Source organism: Lineus longissimus, chromosome 9 (assembly GCF_910592395.1).
Source record: "Lineus longissimus chromosome 9, tnLinLong1.2, whole genome shotgun sequence".
Classification (NCBI taxonomy): domain Eukaryota; kingdom Metazoa; phylum Nemertea; class Pilidiophora; order Heteronemertea; family Lineidae; genus Lineus; species Lineus longissimus.
Genome location: NC_088316.1, coordinates 7,275,321 through 7,289,020, shown reverse-complemented (window position 1 = coordinate 7,289,020; position 13,700 = coordinate 7,275,321). Strand labels below are relative to the sequence as shown.

At 41.5% G+C, this 13,700-nt stretch overlaps 2 protein-coding genes and 2 long non-coding RNA genes across 5 annotated transcripts; 2 read left to right on the top strand and 2 right to left on the bottom strand.

Annotated features, from left to right (window-relative positions):
• Window positions 1–2,921: 2,921 nt before the first annotated feature.
• On the top strand, window positions 2,922–4,464 carry LOC135493605 (piggyBac transposable element-derived protein 4-like). Its single transcript, XM_064781073.1, has 2 exons — window positions 2,922–3,925; window positions 4,377–4,464. The coding sequence occupies exons 1-2, from the start codon at window positions 2,922–2,924 to the stop codon at window positions 4,462–4,464; spliced, it is 1,092 nt and encodes a 363-aa protein (XP_064637143.1).
• A 4,396-nt stretch (window positions 4,465–8,860) lies between these two features.
• On the top strand, window positions 8,861–10,625 carry LOC135493727 (uncharacterized). 2 transcript variants are annotated; one of them, XR_010448285.1, is made up of 3 exons: window positions 8,861–9,015; window positions 9,728–9,949; window positions 10,176–10,625. It is a non-coding gene; the product is annotated as an uncharacterized LOC135493727 (long non-coding RNA). The 2 variants fall into 2 exon arrangements; XR_010448284.1 differs by lacking the exon at window positions 8,861–9,015 and adding an exon at window positions 9,227–9,333.
• Window positions 10,626–10,785: 160 nt separating this feature from the next.
• On the bottom strand, window positions 10,786–11,593 carry LOC135493726 (uncharacterized). Its single transcript, XR_010448283.1, has 3 exons — window positions 11,449–11,593; window positions 11,062–11,233; window positions 10,786–10,842 (listed from the first exon to the last, which is right to left on the bottom strand). It is a non-coding gene; the product is annotated as an uncharacterized LOC135493726 (long non-coding RNA).
• A 458-nt stretch (window positions 11,594–12,051) lies between these two features.
• On the bottom strand, window positions 12,052–13,475 carry LOC135493604 (uncharacterized). Its single transcript, XM_064781072.1, has 5 exons — window positions 13,471–13,475; window positions 12,999–13,168; window positions 12,678–12,834; window positions 12,316–12,427; window positions 12,052–12,078 (listed from the first exon to the last, which is right to left on the bottom strand). The coding sequence occupies exons 1-5, from the start codon at window positions 13,473–13,475 to the stop codon at window positions 12,052–12,054; spliced, it is 471 nt and encodes a 156-aa protein (XP_064637142.1).
• Between the last annotated feature and the right edge of the window lie 225 nt (window positions 13,476–13,700).

Sequence of the window (13,700 nt, the reverse complement as noted above, 5' to 3'; positions counted from 1 at the left end):
TAAACTTGCATTAACAACTGCTCCTGTCTTAGCGTATCCAGATTTTGCAAAGCCATTCTACCTGCATAAAGACGCATCAAATTTCAGTATGGGTTATTCGCTAGTACAGATTAATGACAGAGGGCAGGATATTGTGATTGGCTATGGTGGCAAAGCGTTCGATTCAGCACAGCGGTCCTATTCGGCATCCGAACAAGAATGTCTCGCAATAGTATGTGGCATCCAGCATTTCAAATTCTTTCTTTACGGCAAACCGTTTATCATCCAAAGTGACCATTCTTGTTTACAATGGCTTTTCAAACAACAAAGCGATGGCGTTCTTACAGGAAGATTGGCTAGGTGGAGTTTGATTTTGCAAATTTATCAGTATACTATTCAACACAAAAGCGATGCAAAATGTGGTGATGCAGACGGCCTTTCCAGGCGACTGTATCACACCACACTAAATACCATTAATTTTGAAAATGTAAACTTTCCTAAAGAGCAACGCAAAGACCCTGCGCTAAATGAAATCATCGTTTACCTTGAGACCAAAGTGCTACCTGAAGATAAATCAGCAGCTCGCCGTTTATTGTTGCGAATTGAGCAATTTGTTCTGAGAGATGAGGAATGTTTAGTGCACCTTACAACATTGAATCGGAAAGCTCATAAAGACATGTGTGTATGCCCAGTTATTCCTAGCCACCTGCGTGCAGAAATCTTACACGAGCTACATGAAACAGGTTTCGGTGGGCACCAAGCAATATTGAACGTACATATTTAAAGATAAAAGTACGGTTCTATTGGGATAATCAATACGTTGACGTTAAAGAATATGATGTGTCACATGACACAGTTTAGACAAATATACAGCATGTCCCAAAATTTGTGCCCCCGCAAATAATCTGCAACTATTACAATTATCAACCGCAACATCTGCGTGCAGGAACGAGTCCATTTCCGAGACATAACATTCCCCAAAAGCTGAATAATATCATACCGCAAGATCATTCATTATTTTCGATTAATTTAAAAATGGTATCCTCTGGATTTCACATCCGACGTAATTTTACGTCTTGCAAGTTCACATGGTTGAGCCATCCGACGTAAATTTCCCGCTTTGTCTTCGAGGCGACTAGCAGCGCAGTATAGGGGAAAACAATTTAACTATACAGCGCTTGAGGTGATAGTATGATGTTCAGCCAATGTGCTATTTATAGCCAAGATCGTCTGCATTCGAATAGGCGCAATGGCGGGTCGAAGATTGATGACAGGGGCAGATGTAGCCGAGTTATTGGCTGATTCAGACTCTGATTTAGACATAAATGGACAATCTGATGATGAATCAAACGTTGAGGAGGACTCAGATCATGATTCTATTGTGAGTGGGGGTGCAGACAGCCAAGATGATCGTGCTGACGCGACAGATCTTGATGATTCTGATAGTGGTGATAGTGCCGCGGTTTATGCCTGTTTCGCCTATTCCTGTTTCGCCTATTCCTGTTTCGCCTACAAAATTCCTGTTTCGCCTATTCCCGATTCGCCTATTCCTGTTCCGCCTATTCCTGTTCCGCCTATTCCTTTTTCGCCTTTTTCCTGTTTGGCCTATTTCCTGTTTCGCCTATTCCTGTTTCGCCTACTTTCCAGTACCCCTACAATAAATCGACTCTCCCACGGGGAACCTTAGGGAAGCATGTCCATTTTATGGGGAAAATGTGAGGGGACAATTGGATGATGTTAACGATGTGATGACAATTTGACTAATCAAATGCCATCAACTTTGTTAACAAACCATGCCATGACCGTTTTGAAAGAGTCACCTTGAAAGCGGGGACAGTCCGGGACTTATTTGACCATAGGACCACAGGACCATACTGACACACAGTAAAAACTAATAGATTAAGTAGAGTAAAGCAGTCGTTTATTTTATGAAAACTGAATTCATGAGTATTTGATAAAAATACATAATATTGTACATTCTCATGATTATTTGATCAAAATCAGCTGTAAAACCCATGTCATAATATACATGTAGGTACAGCACATATAAAGTCAAACAAGGTGGAAAATACATATCATGATATTATGTCAGACAAGGTAACTGATGGCATCAACGTAACTCATTATGTCCCTCTCTCCATTGACGTATTGTTCTTTGAGGCGTAACATGCGTTCGTCAATGCGTACATATGTGGCTCTCCTCGGGTTTGGTCGGTCAGTAAGGGACGGTTCATATTCCTACGTCTGTGGGGAGGTTAGCAATACATTTGAATAGGCGAAACAGGAATAGGCTAAACAGGAATTAGGCGAAACAGGAATAGGCTAAACAGGAATTAGGCGAAACAGGACTAGGCGAAACAGGAATTAGGCGAAACAGGAATTAGGCGAAACAGGAATAGGCGAAACAGGAATAGGCGGAACAGGAATAGGCGAAACAGGAATACACCAGTGCCGCAGGGCGCCAACCACCTGCTCCCCAGGTTGCTGCACGTGGTCGTGTCGCTGCGCGGCGTGCTAGGGGAGTAGCTAGAGGCAGAGGCAGAGGAAGGGGCAGGGCGCCTGCTAGGCCTAATCTTGCTGCCCAGAGAGCCAATTATGTTTGGGGTCCAGCTGATACGAAGCCCCAACTCCAGGCATTTACAAAACAAATAGGCCCTACCGCTGCAGTTGATGTTGAGGACGCCTGGGATGTCTTTCGTCTGTTTCTACCCAATGACATTATTGAAATGATAGTAGCAGAGACAAACCGTTATGCTGATCAGTATTTCGCACAGACAGTCCTTTCTCCACATGCAAGGGCTAAGAGATGGAGGGGAGTCACAGTTGAGGAAATGGAAAAGTTTCTGGGGCTTGTTATCCTAACTGGTATTATTTGCAAGCCGTTGCTTAGATATTATTGGTCAACTAACAAGATATTGGCCACTCCATTCTTCAGTGAGGCCATGCCTAGGAACAGATTTGAACTTATTCTGAAGTTTCTGCATTTCAATGATAACAATACCAAAGCTCCAGACAATACTGACAAGTTGTACAAAATAAGACCAGTCTACGATCTCATGGTTGCGAAATGGCGTGATCTGTATGATCCAGGCGAGTTCATCTCAATTGATGAGGGTACCCTCAAGTGGAGGGGAAGATTATCATTCCGTGTGTACAACAAGGACAAACCAACGAAGTATGGGATTAAAGGATATATTCTATGTGATTCTGACACTGCATACTGCTGGAACCTAGACTTGTATCACGGCCAGGGAAACACACTTCGTGAAACTGTTATTGGTCTCATGGACAGACTGCTGAACAATCCTTACTCCCTGTACATGGACAATCTGTATAACTCTGTGGAGCTTAGTGAGGAGTTGTTGAATACCTACCAGGTTCATACTTGTGGCACACTGAGGAAGAACAGAGGGGAGCCTGTAGAGATTCGTCAAGTCGGTGACAGGGGTCACATCATCCCAAGATTTGATACTGTGTCAAGGAGCAATGGAACTGTCATGGTATTGGCTTGGCAGGACAAAAGGACTGTGAGAATGGTCAGTACTAAGCATGATAAGAGTACTGTGGAGGTTGAGAGATTCAAGAAGGGGGGTCATGGTGAAAAGGAAAAGATCCAGAAGCCTGTTTGCATCACTGAGTATAACGCGCACATGTCCGGTGTTGACAACCTTGACCAAATGCTCAGCTATTACCCCTTCACAAGGAAGACTATCAAGTGGCATAAGAAAGTAGTGTTTTATCTGATAGAAGTAGCACTGCACAATGCTTTCATTGTCCATAAGCTCAGGCATGATCAACCAGAAAAAACTCTTCTGGACTTTCACTTGGCGATTGTCAAGAAATTGTGTAACGTTGTTGATAAAAATGATGATTCTGATGATGATTCTGGGGATGAGGACCCCACCCAACCTCCTGCAAGGGTCCCCAAACATGATCCCAGGGAAAGGTTAGTTGGTGGGTACACAAAGCATCAAGTTCAGCAACTTCCTCCTACAGGAAACAAGGAATTTCCCCAGAGGAGGTGCAGAGTATGCCAAAAAGCGGGTATTCGGAAAGACACCAGATATTACTGTTCTATGTGTGGGGTACCATTGTGCAAAATCAAGTGCTTTGCTGACTATCATTCCAAATTAGCATTGTAAAGAGATCTAATAAAGAAGAACCAACACAGAAAATTTCATGTAATTATCTTTATTCCTTCTATTGTTTTCATAATTTTGAAAAAGGGTAAAAAGGGGCGTAACCTTGGCCCCCGGGGGAAGTACGCTAAATATGGCTGGGCGCTGAAAGTGTTAATGGGAAAACATTACATCAACCTGATCTTGGTGTAGTCTCTCCGTTATCATGTGCTTTTGCGTGTGTTTTGGTAACACATTGATGTACGTTTGACCTTTTAGCGTAGATAGGTCATTACAAGTGCCAACTGGACCAAAGAATGGCACCATGCTTGGAACGGGAACAAGTCAAGACGAAGTCTCCTTGTAACATTTACTAAGGCAAAAACTTCCGTCAAAAAATCTACGGAAAATTTCTGTATAGAGTTTTCATAGAAATTTTTGCTTGTGTAGGCCTACTCTGTTCGTTCAAAGATTTGAAAATTAGAACTCAAATTTTAAATTTCTAAGTGTGTAAAAACGCTGAATGTAAACACTGAATATAAATTTCCACAAAGCAGTTCTATAGACAGATGTACAAATACTATAAATACCAAGTTTCAGTGAATGTGGATGCATAAAATCTTCGCAACAGCATTACGTATTTCTATTTCAATGAGCCACCAGTAAATAATTAACACGATCGGTGTACCTCTTTTAAGGAGATTTAGTATTCCTGTCGTTTGAGCCCACAATCCTTCATTAAATCAATCACAATGTGGGCTAGGCCCTACCAGGAGAACATCACAGTACGGTTATGTGCGAAAGGATTTTAAAAGCCTTGGTATAATAATAATACTGCTCGAGTGTGTGATCCGTGTCACCAGATTGCAAGAGTTGATTTTCTCCGGCCTTAGAAAGCTCGAGACCACATTAGTTTTAATGAGATTTTATCTGGCGGACACTTCATTTTAAAACAAAAACATTCCTTGAGGACACTTTCCATGTTTTTGGAGAAGTTTGCACGTATTTTTTGTGTGACAAATGTTGATGTTTTTCATAACATGTCGGCAGGATTAGAGCGTTTAGGGCATATGAAACAAGGGGATCATATTTGAGTGCCTACTTATTAACACACTTGCATTCCAATGTTGAATGACTAACTATCTCTGGACTTTTATTACAATCTAAAATCAGAGGCGAAACTTTTGCCGCCACTTTTTATAAAAAAAGGATCAAATAATCTCCTTCGAGCAGACGAACAAACTCGACATATCATAGTTTTGAAGCAGATTACGGGCAGCTGCAGGTCGACTTCGTTTCTCTTTGATAAAAATACAAACCAGACAAGGGTGTATACACAGTTTGCACAATTCTTCGTTTTATTCGCGTGTACACATGTTATGGTCCAGTCTCATTGACACATTCTACATCTTTATCTGAGTCGATTTAACGAGTATAAGATGTTTAATTAATTAAGGGAGTGTGGACACTTTACATTTAATCTTCTTTAATGCCAGAAATTATTTAGAAACTTCCACCACGCAATAAATTGTTCTGTTACTTTCTCGAAGCTGAGTCTATGTTAATGCAAGTTCAATCAGGGGATTATGCCTTGTTCTACCACTACCGAGTGACAAAGAACATGATTAGTACACATCCAGCAATATTCAAGCTCAACCGAAAGCCCGTCTTTGTACCATTTCCTGGTCATGACTTAATTTTCGGATTAGATTTCGCCCACTCTTCCTATGAAGTGCATGTACCTTGTGTAAATAAATTAGGTAAAGGACCACAAAAAACCTTGGTTTTATCTACAGTAGCGTTTGATCCATCCCCGCCGGCTGATGATATGAGGTTTAATTCAATAAATTGGTTATATGTCCAGTTCAGTCCTGTGCATATATTTCGAAAGACCAGCAGTGATTCACTGGTACTTCGAACCTACCATCGTGAGTAACTCAGATAAACATTGTCATTTTGCATTATCCAAAGAAGATATTCTGGTGTTAGAATAGTAAGCCAATGATATTATTTATAGTATCCGGTAACTGAATCACAATGCTATAAGTTATCTTTCAGTCGCATATTTTTTGCTCAAAAATGATTGTCTGTAATACCAGGTCTCCCTAAATGAAAAGACAATATTCGAACTTGTGTGTTTGATATCAGCGTCAAGTCATACTTGAAAATACCCAGTAACTTAACACAGTAACGTACTTTTAAGCCCGTAGCACACTAGCCGCCAACTTCGGCGTTCACAGGCGTTTTTTGCCGCAAGAGTCCTGAACGCCTGAAAAATCCCTAGTCTGCTACGAACGGCGTCGGCGAACGCGACTTGCCGCCACTTGCCGCAACTACACGCCAAATATCTAACATGTTTGATTTTTGACGCGTGTCGCCGCTTTTGAACGCAAGAAGAAGCCAGGTGTGCTACTGATTGCCGCCTAAATTGGCGTCGGCGGCGAGGCTACGGCCAATCAGTATGCGTCTTGATGTCACATGATTTCAAAATGGCAGCCTTAAGTGGCGGAAAAGACGCTACTGGACGCCGATTCTGGGCAGGTGTGCTCTGACCGGGATCCACTGGCCGCCAACTTCGGGGTCGAGAGGCGTCAGCTGAACGCTTCTTGTCACCAAAATTGGCGGCTAGTGTGCTGCGGGCTTTACAAAGAACCAATATATTCACATTATCGACAAAAGAAGACAATACCTTTTGTACCGCCAGTTTTGTTCAGCTACTTTTCAAGATGGGCGTACAGCAGTACCACTATGTCACAAGACCTATAGTACGTTTATGACCGGTCAGCTTTAAGCTTGTTGAGGACCTCCTGCTCATGATTTGTGTCATATCATTATACGTCGCGACAAAAGCAAACATAAGCTTTGGGAAGAAGCAGAGTTGTTTGTATTAAGAAAGGTCAAAGCAGAGACTAAATAACCAGTATACTCCTTTATGTTGGAAAGTGACCAGCCGCCTCTCACAACGACTTGACACTTTTCAAAATGTATTCGAAGAGTCTGTTGGATCGTTTGGCCCAACTGCAGAATCAGCAACATTTACCTACTCCAAAAATCAGGGTGCACAATAATCGCCAAAATGGTTCAAAGACGTCGGGAGTTGGCTGGAACATGTGTGCCGAATGCAACCAGACAGCAATCCAAAAGAGACCAGGCGCCGTTCAGTAGAAAAGGAGATGAGGCAGCTTGGTCTGACCAGGGGAAACATCCACAGATAGGTTGTAGACCGGACAGGAGGGAAAATGAAAATTGAAGCTTTATGTGCCCATTAAGCATGAAGAGGACTAAGCAAGTAAGTAGAAGAACCACAGAAAGCGCAGTGGCACATTGATACTGTTTGACACTGCCTACTTCTCAAACAACGCGCGTCAACCAGTAACGCCAGCAAACATACGTTTTAGAAAGGAGCCGGTTTGTTTACATTTTTAAAAGCTAGCAGAAATTACCAAAAGAATCACAGGAACAGTGTAGTGGCACGTCTTGACCCTCAATGTGTTGACACTGCTTAGCTCTCAGACTTACAACTCGCGTCAACCAGGCAGTCAGGGACTCCCAAACCGCCTTGTCTGGGATCCTGACTGCACTCTCACCATGCTCACTAACCCGTGTCATTTTTTAAATTGGTTGGCACAAAAAAGCACACACCTAGTTCGCTCTGTCAACTAGGGTAGCTCCTCTCATGCTCACCTCGGGATACTAGTTCATAAATACTTAAAATCCACGCAGCGAACTAAAGAAGCTGCTCAGAAAGTGAAGAATGCGCTTATGAGTATCATTGGGCCAAACCAGCAACCACCAAACAAGCAATGATAGTAAGTATTATGCTACAGTGTTACTTGGACAGGAGGTGTTTACAATTTTTCGGGCAACTTGTAAAAATGACTGAGACTCACTTTCCCTAAACGTTTTAAAATGAGGATATGCTAATGTGGTCGAACGTGCGGGCAAAGTATTGTCTAATAATTACGGAGAGGGTGAAAGATCTGTTGGGGTTTAATGTTCGCAAGGGGGAATTTATTGAGTTGTTAGGAAAACCCGACGAGTACATAATGGGGCGACATGCCAATTATTTTTAGACCGTTCGAATACTTCCACATTCATTGCGATATAATCGATAAAAATGATATAATTTATAATTCAAGCAAGTCAGATTTGCTAGCAATATCTCTGGGTGGTTTGAAGGTCTTATGGTACCATTGTGCGTTTTGGCAGTTTCGACGGTTTTCGACCTACACTTGGCCCCAGTGGGCGCTTCATACGAAAAACTACTTTCGGCTATATCTCAGGAATTATGCTAGCTAAAATCATGATTTTTTTACTGAGGACAGACATCACTCATAACACTACATCACTAATACCCGGGTTTTTCATTTGACCTACTTTTCAAGGTCACAGGGGTCAAATAACGTAAATTGACCATCAGTGGTTTCCGGATCATATCTCCATCTATTGAAGCTAAGCTATCAATCTCTGGGTGGTTTGTAGGTCTTTAAAGGTCAAATGCTGAGCTATTTAACCTGTATTTGTGGTGAATTTTCATAATATGCTATCTTAAAAAACATAATAAACCGGAAGGAATGCAAAAAATAGTGATTTTTTTGTGAAATAAGTGCTATTTGTTCAGTCCTCTGCGAGCTCGTTTTTGAAGGCGCTTTTGAAAAGACCGCCAGATGTGTAGTTACGCTATTCGCCGCTAGGTTCACATTGGTGACGTCACTAGTGCTGTCAAATCCACGATCATTGACCACTGTGCAAGTAAAAATGGCGGCTGCAAGCATGGCGAGCGAAGATTGTGCGGGAGATTTGTTTGATGACGATTTGGTTGTTGATGAAGGCAATGGTGTGATTCAACCCTACATGTACGAGCCAGTAGTGGAGAGTGCGAGAGACGATTCAGATTCTTGTTCTGAATCGGGCGAAGGTGATGATGGGGAGATGGAGGATGAGCGACTTGATCGCATAGGAAATAATTCAAATATCAATTGGTGAGTTCCAAGTGCAGTGGCAGTGCACTGTGCATGCCATGTGTATAGGCGCGGCATCAGCTGGACATTATAGGGGGCCTATGCTGATATGAGCCATGTCATCATGTGCATGTATTCATGTACATCTCTACATAGGGCTCCATCGTTCACGGATCGAGTGTTGTCAGTAAACAATTGGCGTTTTTCACCTCGAATATGTCGAAACCACAACGTATCTTGAGTTGAGTGAGTTCATTCCACATGGTTATTTTATAGTAAGTAGGATCTCGGATCGGAATACTAAGCCTCAGGGTTTGGTAGTAGGCCTACTCGAATGGAGTGAACTCTAGGCCTAATAATTTGGATTATTACTGTACTGAGACTCTTCCATTGCGGAGCATTACCACACCAAATAGTGAAATACTACACCCGCGCAAAGACAACAGTTTATTCTCACCGTAACAACTTAAGGCGAAAGCCTTCGACAATACTACATTAATTGATTGATTGAAACAATGCTAAATCTTACTGAGCTGAGCTCCAGGGGCCTGCCTCTCACTCAAATTTGGCCTACCCTTGGCCTAGGCCCTGATTCATTGATGGCAATGGCTATCGAAATATCATCACTGCTGTATAACAATAACATTTATATTATGCTTGTATTTGTAGGTGTCATTGTGGTGTCTGCACTCCACAAGAGAAGGGGAGGGAATCCTTGTGCTGCTCAGACTATTCACCAGTCCAGGCCAAGAAGGATGAGCTGAAAGTAGAGTGCATCACGCAACACCCAGGTTTTTCCAGCACCTGTCTTGATAGATGGGTGCTGGAAATGTCGATGTATCACTACATCGAAGAGCAGGGACAAATAGGCGATGACCAGCCCATTCACAAGTAAGTAATGATGACCACCTCCATCGCTGTATAATTGAAGACAAGAAAAGGCAATATCAATTCAGAAATGAGATTTTTTTCTCCCTTTGAAGACTAGAAATATAGAAAATAGATATAATAAAATGTATCTACATGTATTTAGTAATAATATTACAGGTTTTCAATAAATTAGAAAAAAAACTGTCAATTAAATGTACAAACATTGTTTTCTTCCCAACAATTTCAGGTTATATCGATACGTGGCCTATAGGAACCTTGTCCGTTGGGTTTGGAAGAGGTTGGGGAGAAGGAACCGTTTGCCGCTCCCTGTTTGTGCTCGGGACAAGATACGTGCTGCTTGGCCTGCTCCGGACAATGACGGGTACACAGGATTCAAGTATCCTACGTTCAATTGATTTGGTGTGACCGTTCAATTGATCTGTGATAGTGAACTCTGATGGTGCTATGAATGAACTCTACAGTTTGTTAAACCTCGTTTTTGTTTCTTCTACAACTTTCATCTTGTCCTGCTTGTCGTACTTTGAGCACACTGGACCTGGAATAGGATGAGTCACTTGGTACTTGTCCTTTGCATCTCTTGCCAATTTGTAAGATGGCAGGTCATCTCTCCGCTTCAGCAGGTCCTCCAGAATTAGCTGTACATAGTCTGAAAACATAAAGGGAAGTATTAATACAAGTAATCTTGTTTCTTCTTGTTCCTTGCAGTGCTAGCACTAAAGTAACGATGCTGGCCGTTATACCTACCATATGTTGATTCAATTTTGACCTCTTTTGCTACTGCAGCTCCTCCTCTCCCCTTGGGGTATGAAATCGACCACTGCGGCTGTTCATCTTGTCCCATACACTGTTTCCGATTTGAATTTTCATTAAAGTGGAGTGTGGCGAGCAGTAACCTGTAAAGAGAATTTGTAATACTGGCATGACTGGTCAATGCTTTCAATCAATGTTTTACTCGCCTCACGCCTTATAGTCCAAGTGGAGTGCAAGAACAAAGTTCAGTTGCATCACGAATAAGGAAAAGTGGGCTTTGATAGCACTCACTCAAAGCATTGCATGAAATTTTTTTCGTGATTTAGTAATGACCCCTGAGAATACATTGTAGTCTATCATACCTTGCTTTCATTGGCTCATAGAAGAAATGGCGGGATTTGGGAGCGAAATAACCAACAATTTTGTGATACGACTCAAGAGATGAAGTCTGTACTCCTGGTGAAACCTTTCTGATGTCCTTGAGCAATATCTTTTGAGTGAGAATCAGCGTAAGTTCCTTGTGGGCCTTGCTACCTGAAAGAGTAATACTGGTTTAAGTAATAAGGAACAAAGAATTAACAGGGCCAAATGACTAGCTGTTTTTCTTTTGATTGAGGGCACTCCTTACTTGTCAGTCATGCTGGTGCTGGTATGAAATAATTCAACAAAAATTCTCAAGACAAATTGCATTCATAGCATGGGCTTTATGGCATTTGCAAGTTCCTTTTAAAATGTAACTTTAAACGAACCTTTCTTGATCCATTCTCTGTCTTCTAGAGGACCATGAAGACATTTTGGGTACAAATCCCCATGCCCATCGTGTACGTCGGCAACATGGTTTAGAATGGAGAGCCACTTTGCTTCAACCAAGTCACCATTCCCATTACTTGAGGCAGCACACTAGAAGATATGGTTGGACACTGATTGGGACCATTTTGCGAGTATCCTGCAAAGTTTGTACTTCTTGGCAATATTGTCCATATTCTTTTTTACACCTGAAATACATGTACATGTATATATCATGTGTAATGAATTTCGAATGAAACATTATGTTCCAATTTATGAGAAACCCACTTGACTTTTGACCAGTGCCTACAATGTCTTTCATTGGCTAAATTGAAAAAGGCAAAGATACTTGACGGACGAGTTGTTTTTTTGGCTTGTTTATGTTAAAATGAGCAATAACACACCTTTCGCGATATGCCAGCAATCAAACCAGTGTTGTACTCCAGGCCATTTGTCTCTCAGATACTTTTTGATTTGTGAATGCCGATCTGTGACCATCTCTGCAATTGCCAATTTCTTCTCGGTAACAAGTAGTGCCATGCTACGTTTCAAACCCTCGAGTTCCATCAGTAAGAATTTTTCACTTCATTTGACTGAAAAATAAGTAACCAATAAACCATGTTATTCATGTTTTTAAACCTATTGCTGGTAATAACTCATGCAGCATACGTATGTAGCCTACCTGCAGCCAAAAGCAAATTTCCAATGGGAAGCTGTCCTTTAAATGGTTGTGATGTCCATTCCTGTTGATGTTGATTTTCACAAATCGCCATCACCATCACAGCTGTGCCAAGTGTACGGAGTGCGACTCGACATGGTGCCCTGCAAACTTGACAAAACATGAACAGAAGCCTCAAGCTTGATTCAAAGTCAATGAATTTTCTCTCATATTGAGGGGAGGCCGGTTCATACTCATTGTCGAAATCATAATGTTTGCCGGATCTGAAATAGTAAATAATTATGGTTAAAGATTTGACAATGATTGTTTTTTATCAGTTTATAAACTCACTGTAGAGCATCATTAGTGAGTCCTTCATGAAAAAAGTAAAGTTTTATTAGAGTTAACACTAATAACAGGTCCCAGAAACTGCCATACCGGTACTTTTATGACTATCATTCTATTCATTCACTCTAATACAATTCAATTGTTTTAAAGAATCAATTTCTCAAGAAAGCTACAACAAACACTTACACATTTTCATCATCAAGGAGCGAGTCATCAAATTCTTGACAATAATCATCTTCACATGGCTCCCAGTCTTCATCGTCACTGTCATCAGTCTTCATCGTTTCCTGACTTGGAAAGTGCACCTCTTCATCCTCCATGTCTTCATCACTTGGTTTCAAGCCTGAAAATATTGGGGTGGTCAAAGACATTGTCTGGCACCAAACTGTGACTTATCTGTCGTATTGCCAGGCATAAACCAAAATTGTGTTAGATAGTAAACCCAAACTGTCTGACACCTTGTCGGGTTGCTACTAGTATCAACATAATTTTCAGGTTTGGGGTTACCTTGGAAAACTGGCACATCAATGTCAAACAGATCTGTCTGAATGGCAATTTCTCGGACTTCTGGTTCTGCCTGACAGCCAATATCCCCGGTGCAGGAGGTTGTCTGTGAACCTTTGTTCCGAGACCCAGTGACAATATTGACCTGGACAGCCTTGGCAAACCGGGTGTTCCTGCAAAGATAAGAAATAGAATTGAGGCTATTGTTCCGGGGATGTTGTTTACATTAACTTTCACTACATTATTAATGCAGCTAATTTTTATTACAAGATTGTGGGATTAATCCATCCTCTGATTTATTAGTCTACACTGTTCGGGACATTTATCTATGTAAATATGATCACCCAATATAACCAGTTTTTGTAGAGCCACACCCTGAAGTCAGTTAATAGTAAGCTTATGACACATGGGGCTGGGTTATGATTGAACATACTTGTGGCAAAACCTCCAAATCGTCTAAACTCTGTGGCAGTACTGCATCCTCTATCATGGGGTATGATTTCATACCTACTATACTGATTTCATAATAAACTAGTATTGGGCAATTCGCCTAACAGCAAATTGCAGACCATATCCCTGGTGAAAGTATTTTGTCATGTTGAGAAATTAGGTTTGCACCAGGATATAACCAGATAAATCAGAGGCAAATAACCCTGAATAACCAGCTGAATTAGGTTGTGACAGTAGGGGCATCATAAATACTAG